The sequence below is a fragment of the Culex pipiens genome, chromosome 3 (genome assembly GCF_016801865.2).
Source record: "Culex pipiens pallens isolate TS chromosome 3, TS_CPP_V2, whole genome shotgun sequence".
NCBI classification, from domain to species: Eukaryota; Metazoa; Arthropoda; class Insecta; order Diptera; family Culicidae; genus Culex; species Culex pipiens.
The window spans coordinates 78,580,760-78,592,591 of record NC_068939.1 but is presented as its reverse complement, the minus strand read 5'-3'; the positions used below and the strand labels follow the sequence as shown (position 1 = coordinate 78,592,591).

Below are 11,832 nucleotides of genomic sequence, written 5' to 3'. Positions count from 1 at the left end.
TTAGCAAACATACTTGCTGATCAATAATATGTTTCAATGAATTGTAACGATGATCAAACTTTATCAACAACACTTTATTCAATATCAATATCCACATTACCTCCTTGCCCTGATATACAGTGTAAACTAACAGGATATCGTTTCAATAAATTTACAATTACAATTACAATTTTAGGATACAATATTTTATTATGATAAACATGTTTAAAATTCATAATTGGTTGGAAATATTAATCCTATAGGAAGTTGTGACAAAGAACTTTTTCTAATAATAATCATTACACAGGACAACAGAAATGTATGGGCTAAATGATAGCTGAAGTACTTTCTGGAAAAAATTTGCCACGTTACAAAAGTTGTTGCCCTAATATTTTGATTGTTTTATTTAGATTCAGTTTGTATTGATGTGGGTCTCGTGGCGCAGGGGTAGCGGCTTCGGCTGCCGATCCCGATGATGCTATGAGACGCGGGTTCGATTCCCGCCTTATCCACTGAGCTTCTATCGGATGGTGAAGTAAAACGTCGGTCCCGGTTTCTCCTGTCTCGTCAGAGGCGCTGGAGCAGAAATCCCACGTTAGAGGAAGGCCATGCCCCGGGTGGCGTAGTGCCAATAGTTTCGTTTTTGTATTGATTTAGAAAAAATTGCGCATGATTTTCAAATTTGTCACTTCAAGGTGACCCGGGCAGACGGTAATAACAAAATTTATGCCATTTCAATAACAAATGCTGTTAAAATAACAGAAAGTGTTATGGAATCTTCTTGAAAAATCCATTTTTGCATAAGAGTTTAATAACAGTTTATGTTATCATAACAAAATGTGTTATTGGTCTGATATTGGTTGCAAGCCAAAACAACTTTGGAATAACATTTTTTGTTATGGAAGAATACCTCCAACTGTTATTGGGATGATCGGATTAGTTGTTAAAATAACAAAAAATAATAACAAAGATTTGTTCGAAGAATAACTAAAAATGTTATTAATCTGTTATTACAATAACAATCCAATAACAAAAAAATCATAACGACGAATAACAAATCGTGTTATAAATAACATAACATGTTATTGGTCTAGTATTTTCAAATATCAAAAAATGTTATTCCCACGTTATTTCCGTCTGCTCGGGGACTTTAAATCAACAGGCCTTATTTAAATCGAATTAGCAGATTTGCGTAGCAATATCATCAAAATTGTTTATGTGGGAACATAAATAGACCAAATTAATCCATCTACAAAATTTGTATATATTAATTAACATAAAATTCGAGTTTATCAAAACAATCTTTAGTCGTTTGTTGGTACAAAGTCACCCCATTTTATATTAGTTTTGTGCAATCTAGCTTTCCTTGACTTGAAATTGCCTAATGTAGGAGTTTTTACTAGATATTTATGTATAAACTTGTAAATTATAGACTTAGGTCACTTAACTTAGGCTTAATCCGGCTAAGTCAGTCCGGTAAATCGTTTTATATCATTCTGCTACCTGTAACAACAACTTAAAACTATGACCAGTAACGTTTCAGAGTTAAAACATCGAAGCTTTGAACTTTTCCTTGGCATTTTACATGCGATTTCCCCTTAATTTCCATTCAAAACACTAAAACTGACCGTATTCGAAATTTCTGCCGGCAAATATTTTGAAACTCGGCCCAGAGGTGCAGAATGGTCCCAGGAACTATGTCCAATCATTGGTTTGGGTGGAAATTTTTTTTTCATAATAACGGTCTGTGGGGGACCCGTGTGATCAACTCTAAGTAATTTACCTTTAAATTTGAATATTGTTGATCATCCAAGAACTCCCTGGAGTTAAGATCTGGACGTCAACCAGCTCAACGGAGGTCTTATTCGGTGTATTCACTAACAGTATGCCTTCGGGTAGCTTCAGGGACCAACTTTAAGTAATTTACCTTCAAATTTGAATATTTTGGATCATCCAAGGACTCCCTAGAGCTAAGATCTGGACGTCAACCAGCTCAACGGAGGTCTTTTTCGATGTTTTCACAAGCAGAACACCTTCAGGTAGCTTCAGTGACCTACGTTAAGTGATTTGCTAACCAGTGTCTATGTTTTTGGTCATAAAAGAACTCCCTGGAGTTAAGATCTGGACGTCAACCAGCTCAACGGAGGTCTTATTCGGTGTATTCACTAACAGTATGCCTTCAGGTAGCTTCAGGGACCAACTTTAAGTAATTTACCTTTAAATTTGAATATTTTGGATCATCCAAGGACTCCCTAGAGCTAAGATCTGGACGTCAACCAGCTCAACGGAGGTCTTATTCGGTGTATTCACTAACAGTATGCCTTCGGGTAGCTTCAGGGACCAACTTTAAGTAATTTACCTTCAAATTTGAATATTTTGGATCATCCAAGGACTCCCTAGAGCTAAGATCTGGACGTCAACCAGCTCAACGGAGGTCTTTTTCGATGTTTTCACAAGCAGAACACCTTCAGGTAGCTTCAGTGACCTACGTTAAGTGATTTGCTAACCAGTGTCTATGTTTTTGGTCATAAAAGAACTCCCTGGAGTTAAGATCTGGACGTCAACCAGCTCAACGGAGGTCTTATTCGGTGTATTCACTAACAGTATGCCTTCGGGTAGCTTCAGTGACCAACTCTAAGTAATTTAACTTTAAATTTGAATATTTTGGATCATCCAAGAGCTCCCTGGAGTTAAGATATGAACGTCAACCAGCTCAACGGAGGTCTTATTCGATGTATTTATTGACAGTATACTTTCAGTTAGCTTCAGTGACCAACTCTGAGTCATTTACCTTCAAATTTGAATATTTTGGATCATCCAAGGACTCCCTAGAGCTAAGATCTGGACGTCAAACTGCTCAACGGAGGACTTTTTTGATGTTTTCACTAACATTATACCTTCAGGTAGCTTCAGTGACCAACACCGAGTGATTTTATTTCAAATTTGAATATTTTGGGTCATCCAAGAACTCCCTGGAGGGAAGATCTGGACGTCAACCAGCTCAAACGAGGCTTCAAAAACTTAATTCGGACAATTAATCAAACATATTGTTACCTATATCGTAAGTTGCTCTTTTTTATTACATACTTTATGAGTAATTTATACATATGCCAGAAAATTAAAGTACTCTATTTCGGATAGTTACGGGTACATTGTTAGAATAAATTCCTTCCTTTTCCTTTGTTTGGAGTGTGGGATTATCGGCTAACTGTTACTGTTACTGTAAAATTTGCATAAATTGCGGCGGTATTTTCTCTTGACTCTGTTTTTTACTCTTCACAAACCCAAACAAAAAAGAATATTTATCTTCTTTACCGCTGCCTGTTTTCATTGTATTTTACTGGATATTCATGATCAGTAGGTATGATAAACTTATTCGAAATGAAAGATGCAGATGCAGTTCGTGTGATCACACGCACTGAGACGGAAAAAATCGTACTCACGCCACCCAGGAAAAAAACCCAACGCCACTTCTTAAAAGATTCCCGCGGCATACGGATCGTCGCTGTGGCGGCCAAACTTGTAGATCAGCGACGAGAAGAAGATGAAGATGTTGTGCACCAGCAGTGCGTACCCCGGTCCCTTGTCCGACTTGTCATCGTTGACGGCAAACTCGGCGATCATGATCCAGATGGCGGCGATGATCGAGGCGAAGCCCAGCACGAACCCGATGAACAGGAACACCTTAATGCCGCTCTCGCCCATCACACCGCCGGTGTAGGCCGCGCCACCGTGCAGCTGAAATGGTCACGTTTCCGGTCAGTGAATATTAAAATTGTTGCAGTTAAAACGTTCAACGTTCACGAATTCTTTCATTTTAACATGACCTCGATATCGAAACTTTCAATGTTTATAAGCAATCAAGCAAGAACAAAGTTTTCGTGGCCAGCTTCAGTAGCAGCCTCGAATGACTCACCATTTCGTTCGAGATCGAGTTCACCATGAAGAAGCTGATCGTGGCCAGGATGCCACAGATGTAGTACGAAAAGTCCCACGACTTTGGATGGACCGAGGCCGTATCGATTGCGATCCACCACCCGGAGAAGAACTGCAAAGAAAAAAGATTATAATTTGCACAAAGACCATTTAATCCAATTATCAAATTATTGTTGTTTACCAGGAATGACGCCACCAGGGTCGCGATAATGTTCCGTCTGGGGACATTTTCGACCCAGTATGACTGTCTGATTCTGTCCATGATCGACATTTTGTTGTGGTGACTTGCTGTCCGGAACTGTCCTTGAGCCGAGGTGTTGCTGCAGTTTACTTTATCCTATGCGACTGTCCTGCCTTCAAAGCAAAGAACTTTCTTTTAATTTGCAGAGTGCTCTCCTTGAATGATTTTTTTCTTCTACCTTTATTGATAAATTTTTCACGACTGCCTTTTCCACTGTTTTCTTCTGCCTCTGTTCACCCTACTTTGACGAAAGTGTTTTGATGACTGTCGAATGACTGGAATGTCAGATGTGCAACGGCATTGAACGCACTCTTTTTTATGTCATTGATGATTCTTGAGGGGTTATTTGGGGTGATTTGCTAGCAATTTGTTTTGGTGAGGTTTGATTTCACCTTAATATTTTTTTTTATTGTTGGACTTTATATAATTATCCTAATATTTAAAAACGGTACTTTATAGAAAAAAAAACAAATAGTTAAAATAAAAAGAAGACTTCTACACATGAAATTACCTAACGGGCTTACAACTGAGGTCGACACTACGTTTTACATGGAAGGCGTGAGGTCCTTGACGAATGGGATTGAATCCAGGCCGTCTGGAACGAACAAAAAAAATTGGACCTGAACCACGAGCTGAACTCTTTTTTTCGGTTTTTTTTTGTTCTTATCCAACTTAGCCATGTATCATACACAGTTATGTGCCCAGAATATGGGACTTTTATCCAAAACCTCGCTCCACAAGCTGAATATTGTTTCTTGAGCTATTTTAGGACTCTGTCCATGGGCCAAATATGAGAAAAATCAGTCAACATTTACCCATTGATACTCGAAGGTGAAGTTTATATGGGAAAAAATCGAAAAAAATATGGAAATCCCAAGTTTCATACGGTTTGATCTGCACGGTGCGCTATTTCCATCAAAATATTCCTAAAAGTGAGATTCTTATTGAAAATTTAATGCTCTTCAACTTTGTAGAACATACCAAAGCTGTAAAACTCGATCCTGAAAAGTTATTAGAGATTTAAATAAGTCATTTTTGCATGAAAATCATTTTTTCACCAACTTTAGGCTCGGGTATCAATGGGTTAATCTCATCCAATTTCGCTCAAAATTTACACAGATGCTTAAATAACCCAAAAACCGTTTTCCGCTTGTGGAGCAGGGGGTCTTTTTAATGGGCACCCTATTACCACAGACAAACAGACGGGACACTCGAGTGCCGGACCATCGTCCTTCAAAAACGGTTATTTCAAATGCAATTTTGTTTCGGCATCGACTCACCCGGCGCTGATGGCGCTGCTGTCGTGACAGCTCACCCGTCTTTTCTCAGTGTGTGTGATGCGTGTTTTTGTTATGAAGTTGAGCGTGAGCACGTGCGAGACAGCAAATGAGAAAACAAAAATTTATGGAATTTAGGAAATCTAACGGTGAAGCACAATCCAGGCTTTGCAGGAAAAGGTTGGGGCAGCCTTGGCCATAGCCTCTTGCCCCAATTTTAACCCGGTAGGCCTGTTCAACTGCCTGCCGATGTCGAGGCTGCTGCTGAGGCACCCGCTACTGCGGAGGAGTCATCTCATTCGGAGCAACCTGCTTATCCTTCGTGGACTGCTGCTCAGATTGCTGCTGCTGGTCGTCCTTTTGGCCTTTTGGCGATGTTGCACCACTCAATCTTTTTTCCACAGTTCAGTTTCTGTGGTTCTGTTTCGATATAAATTTAACGGCAGCATTTTTTGGAACCTTTGCCTTGCTTTTGTTGTTGGCGCAACATAACTGCGCCGTGGACACGTTTCCCGCGGATGTTTCCAAACCTGGGGTAGGAGGAATCTTCGACAGAACTTGGAAGCAACGGGGAGGACCAGTGGTTTGATCTCTATCGTTGCGGTTGTAGTGCGTCGTTGCTGGTGCTGCCGCATGATTTGGCGGAACTGATCCACCGTCATCTTCGACGTTGATTTTTATTTTTTGCATCGGGTACTGACGATCAGCATCAACAAAATTATGTCGGTCAGCTGTTGATGTTTACATTCGTTAAGGCTTGATTGTCTCACGCATACACTGACATGACACATGACAGTAATGGATTTGTATTGGTATGTTTGGGCTGCGCTTCGGCATCAGCTCACCAGGCAGCGCTGGCGTCGCCGTGATTTGGTGGGGTTGATTAAGGACGATGGATTTCAAAAATAATTTGTATGGAGAGTCACGTCTGTTTGTCTGTGCTATTACATAGCATTATTTTGTAATTTGTAATATGTTGGTTTATTGGGCACGTCTAGGGGCAGGACAACTTGGTCGATAGACTAATAATAGCTTATAATAGTTTGTTGATTGATTTATATTTCGTGAATACTTTAACGCGACCTTACCTGGGTTTGTGGATTCTTGAACCTTTGTCAAATAGAAATGTCAAATTGAACATAACACAAACAATTTTGACGGTGAGAATTTTCATGGAAATTTCGAAGGGAAATTTATAAGTGGCAGAAATTGGACATTTCTTCAGCGTGGACCATGCTCCGTCGGCCAAGAATGGTCAAGTTACTTTTGAAACACCAAAGAAGATAAATGCATTGGACCGGTTAACTGATTCCTCTACGTCCCGCTACGTTGAAGGATTACCCGAAATGTCATGTCCACCTAATCTAGCTTCCTCCTCTTGGTCCTCCTTCAAAAGTAAGAGGCCATGTTCCGGGATCAGAACCCTCGACACTACAAGTACTATCGAAATATTTTTTTTTAATTATCCCCTAAAGTACTGTCCACAACTAGGTCCACAAAGTAATTTACAACAAAGTTTGAATAATTGGGTACTAAAGCCCTATGTCAATTTTTATGTACAACGGTAAAAAACACGATTGAAAACCATTTCTGATCACTTTTTTTCACTTTAATGTAAAAAAAATGACAAGACAACATATTTTCGATGGATCAACTATGGTCCCCTTGGAACGAGCTGTCAAGTAGGAGCTTTTCTGTCAAGAAGGACCGCGAGGTTAACTTTTCAAAATTGATTTAAAAATCCATTTTAAACTCTTTGTGGTCGTCATTGTACTCAGAAAAATAAGCTTTATCGCTGTGAACAATAATATCAGCAATCTAAGCTTCATTTTAGGACCCAATTTTACAATCCCGTTATTGCAGGATTGGGTCCGTTAGTTTGACATTTTTGGAATAAGAAGACAACAACTTCCTTCGTTGCTGTGCACCCTTAAGTCATTTTCTTTGAATTTTCTCATTGGTTGAAACATGAGAAGCTATGAAATATGTTTGTTGAAGTTTTCGAATAAGAGCCGTACGCAATTCATAACTCATGTGAGTTTTCACATTCTTTTAAAATGGGCAGTTCTTGAAAATGTTTCCTATTTATAATTTTCTTGAGTGCCAACAACCAGTTTTTTTTTTGGAAATTAATAACAATTTGAATTCTTATAAATCTGAGCCAATAATAATATTTGTGATGTTTTGAATTCATTCGATATCATGAGCTAACAAAAATTTCTGAGATTTTTGCAATTTTCAAGCATTTAATTTTGAGCTTTGATAAATGATTGAGTTTTCAAATGACATTTTTTGAATGTTTTTATTTTCTTTCAAGCAACAAAAAGTTATTTTCAATTCCATTCCAGCAGGCAATACAATTTGGTTGAAAGAAATGCTTTGATTATTTGTAAATTGATGCGAAAGAATACAACAAACTTCTACAAACATTACATTGTTGAAAATTCAAAGGAGGGAATGAGGTTCTTAAAAACTAGCCAAGGGGGGAATGACTCGAATGAGGTTGAGAACCACTGGCCTGGTTCATTCCTAGTTCAATCCAATGAGTTTCAACATCAAATATCTTAACAACTTATTTTGCTAAAATAATGATATAAATCCTTGTAAAAATCTGCTGGCAAAATTCCTACTGAGTTATTTATCACTCGATTTTAGTTGAAAACTCCTTTTAGGAGCTGTAATTGGGTCCTAAAATGAAGCATAGATTGCTGATATTATTGTTTTCAGCGATAAAGCTTATTTTTATGAGTACAATGACCCTTTGTACGACCACAACGAGTTTAAAATGGATTTTTAAATCAATTTTGAAAAATTAACCTCGCGGTCCTACTTGACAGAAAAGTTCCTACTTGGCAGTTCGTTCCAAGGGGACCATAGTTGATCCATCGAAAAAATGTTGTCTTGTCATTATTTTTTTTGCATTAAAATGAATAAAAGTTATCAGAAATGGTTTTTATTCGTGGTTGGTCACTTTTTCGTTTGACACTTTTTTAGTTTGTACCCCGTTGGTTGGTCAAAGTCAAACTACAAAGTGACGAACTGTCACTTTTTACACGGCGCTCACGCACGCTATCAAAATAAACGGTTGGTAGTGTGTGTGAACTCCGTGTAAAAGGGGTGTCAAACTAAAACGTGAACCCGTTCGTTTGACAACAGTTAGTGTCAAACCATCGGGGTTTGAGTGTATGACCTTTTCTGTCAAGAAGGACCGCGAGGTTAATTTTTCAAAATTGATTTAAAAATCCATTTTAAACTCTTTGTAGTCGTACAAAGGGTCATTGTACTCAGAAAAATAAGCTTTATCGCTGTAAACAATAATATCAGCACTCTAAGCTTCTTTTAAGGACCCAAGTGAACGTCAAAATGCTGATATGCCAACATTAGTGAATTAAAAAAGTTTCAATTATTTTATTTAATAAAAAAAATACGAAACATTGTGGGTTTCCAATGCTTTAAATTTTGTTGTTATGAGTTGCACATTGAAGTTTTTAAATATTTTTTAAATTTATATTTTCTGTGCTGCCGCCATTTTCTGGGTGCAAAATGGCGACGCTAAACTGCTGAAGGGTGGTAGGTTCGCATTACAGCGGTTTGTTTACGATGAGTTGTTTTGTGGTGACCGAGATCGGTACGTGTTGTTTGTTTGTTTTCAAGAGCACTCACCTGTTTTCTTTGTCTCTGTTGCATTTGACTTAGTTTTAGCAAGTTATTTTATTTAAAATGACGAATATTTGATTTTTAAAATATTCTTTATAATGTAAAATTGCAGAAAAAGCTATTGACGACAGAATTCTGTAAGTAAAGGTTTTAAATTGTTATAGATTTAATTTCTTCAATTTGTATTAAAGAGATTTGATTAGCATAGTGCTAAACAGGAAAACTGGGCCAACCAATTTCAACAGCCGATTATTTAAATTAGTCTGAGGTGAAAGTTGAATAAATTTAGTGATAGCTCCTATATCTGTGTCAATTCTTATTGGAATTTCGATTGATAGTTTTTTTTTGTAGTGCCAACACCATTCTGAATGAGAATCATAAACCCGTGCCACAATGACGCCAACGGTGCTACTTGCCCTGGAACATCTGCTGCTGCTGGTGATTTGCATCACCGGCGACAAACTGGGTGCCATCGTTCAGAAACCTCCACTGCTGCGAGCAGTCATCGACAACATAACACATGCCCTGATCGGCGGACTGGTCACCGAAATTATCGTACGAGACTACAAAGATCAGCTCGATCGAAGCGACCAGATAACGCTGATCGCTGTCGGATTCGTTGCTTCTTCTTGGATAGATCTGGACCACTTCATCGAAGCGCGATCGTTTCATTTGGATGTAATATTTGAAAGATTATTTAGGCTTTTGAACTATTAACGTAAATTGTAACTCTCGTAGGACGCCACCAGCCTGACCCACCGACCCTTCCTCCACAACTCGATGATCTTCGTGGCACTGTTCGCCTCAATGATCACAGCTGTAATATGCCAGCACAGTTTGCTGGTCTCGTTGTGGTTTTCGGTTGGTTTCGTGGCATTCTTTACGCACCAGATTAGGGACGCCATCCGACGGGGTCTTTGGTTTCGGGCACCGTACCTCAACCATAGCACGGCACCGGTCATCTATTGGGTGTATCTGGCGCTGGAGCAGCTGTGCGCTCATGCCGTGATACAACTGCTGGCGATGCAGCAACGCCACGGCCGCCAACTGGTGGGAACGGAAAGCTTTGGCGTGAAATATAAACCTCTTGAGGTTGTTTGATGTAGAGTTTGATAGTTTGTTAGAGTTTGAACTGAAAGAAACTATCCTGTATCATAATCTGAATCAAGAAAAAATAAAGCTGACTGACTGATTGACAGACGTTTTCACTTAAAACATGCGATGGACGCCAAGCAATACCAACGTAGCCAGAAATACGACCACGACTCGCGTAACTGCAAGGTGAACTTAGAGAATAAACGCAGAACAAACGAGTTCGCGCATCAGGTGCGCCAACTGCAGAGGTAATCGCACCAGCAACTACCGTGGATGTAAAAAAAGCAAAGCAAAGCAATCCACTTTAACGACCCCCAGGTCTTTTGTGGTCTCTGTTGCAAGTTCCGTGGATGTATTGCACTACCTTAAGAAGCAGAGAGATTTATGTAAATAGAAATCCTAGCGCCTTAGATCAGGAGAGCATTGATTTGTTGTTGAGAAACCCTGATAAATTGGCATAATAACAAAACAAATAACAGATATTTTTCGAAAAAAAAAAAACACAATCAGTTATGAAAATGAAATCGCTTACTTTTAAATTTATACACGTTGAAAATAACACTTTATAGTTTAGCAACTTTGTATTTGAATAAACTTTACGACCGGTTGTTGACCGACCACGGCTGCGCAATTTTTGAAAAAAGCGGGTCAATCCATTTCACTCGACTTTTCAGTGGTTCTTTGAAACTCGGTCAAAAGTTTGTAAACAAACAGCCAGCGACGCCGAGGTTTGATCGTTCTGCGCGACGCAATCTGAGAGTCCACCATAATTTTAGAATAGGTTACCCCGGGTTACCATTTCTCTCTTTCTCTCTCTTGATTTCTGATAAAAATAATTTTCATTCTCAAACAACTTTGTATGCATAGAAGCTGGCACATGTCGTCAGTTTATAAATAAATACCGGCTATAAAACATTGTAACATGAAAACCGAGAAAATCTCTGAGACATCTTTCAGCTATTGGGTTGTTAGGATGGGAACAAGAACTTGTTTGGTTTGTAGTGGATGTTATTTGAATCATCTTTTGTAGTGAAACTATTGTGAAGTTTCCATCACTTATGATTCTATTTTGCCCATGTTCGAATCAATTTCCCATACGGAAAACAGCTAAATTATTCGAACTGAGGAGTATAGTTGCAAAATTCAATTCAGTGATCTTTAATTTAGCGACCTTTTCTATAAAAGGTGCTCACATTTTTCACATACCGTCAACTGGGGCGAATTGGAAACACAATTTTAAAGCAAAATTTTACAGTTCAAATCTTTCCTAATCGAAATCTATCAAAAATATTAAAATATTTCAAAACAAACAACATGACTCAAACAGCTGTCCCGATACGACCCGAGATGACGGTACTACAAACGAACCGTACCCTCGTTAAGGTTCGTACAGCTTTTGGCAGTAAAAGTCGCCAATTCCCGAGCGGATTCTCATTTGGTGAAAGATTTATTTCCTCGTCGTGTGATGTTTTCACTTTCCGCCATAGTTGATTCGCGATTTCCTTGGGCGCTAGCTGACCAGACGAAAGTGGATGAACTGATTTGTCCTTAACACGGTGGCGCACGCTGTCCTTCTCACAGGGTGACTTAATTAATTTAATCAGATTTAGTTTCACTGTTTCCTGTTTTTACAATTATTTAATTTAG

General features: G+C 38.7%; 2 protein-coding genes across 2 annotated transcripts; one reads left to right on the top strand and one right to left on the bottom strand.

The window, feature by feature from the left end:
* Positions 1-3,026: 3,026 nt before the first annotated feature.
* On the bottom strand, positions 3,027-4,441 carry LOC120424792 (transmembrane protein 50A). Its single transcript, XM_052710027.1, has 4 exons — positions 4,335-4,441; positions 4,097-4,284; positions 3,896-4,027; positions 3,027-3,717 (listed from the first exon to the last, which is right to left on the bottom strand). The coding sequence occupies exons 2-4, from the start codon at positions 4,184-4,186 to the stop codon at positions 3,454-3,456; spliced, it is 486 nt and encodes a 161-aa protein (XP_052565987.1). The 5' UTR covers positions 4,187-4,284; positions 4,335-4,441; the 3' UTR covers positions 3,027-3,453.
* Positions 4,442-9,075: 4,634 nt separating this feature from the next.
* Positions 9,076-10,197, top strand: LOC120424794 (transmembrane protein 267). The gene is made up of 3 exons (XM_039589004.2): positions 9,076-9,227; positions 9,442-9,768; positions 9,829-10,197. Exons 2-3 carry the CDS (start codon positions 9,484-9,486, stop codon positions 10,189-10,191), a joined length of 648 nt encoding a protein of 215 aa, XP_039444938.1. The 5' UTR covers positions 9,076-9,227; positions 9,442-9,483; the 3' UTR covers positions 10,192-10,197.
* The last annotated feature ends 1,635 nt before the right edge of the window (positions 10,198-11,832 follow it).

Bases quoted from the DNA above. Each gene is read 5' to 3' on its own strand.
- LOC120424792 (XM_052710027.1), bottom strand. From the start codon at position 4,186: ATGTCGATCATGGACAGAATCAGACAGTCATACTGGGTCGAAAATGTC. The intron at 4,028-4,096 runs GTAAACAACAAT...TTTTCTTTGCAG, and splicing joins CCCTGGTGGCGTCATTCCTG to TTCTTCTCCGGGTGGTGGAT. The intron at 3,718-3,895 runs GTGAGTCATTCG...TGACCATTTCAG, and splicing joins ACTCGATCTCGAACGAAATG to CTGCACGGTGGCGCGGCCTA.
- LOC120424794 (XM_039589004.2), top strand. From the start codon at position 9,484: ATGACGCCAACGGTGCTACTTGCCCTGGAACATCTGCTGCTGCTGGTG. The intron at 9,769-9,828 runs GTAATATTTGAA...TAACTCTCGTAG, and splicing joins CGCGATCGTTTCATTTGGAT to GACGCCACCAGCCTGACCCA.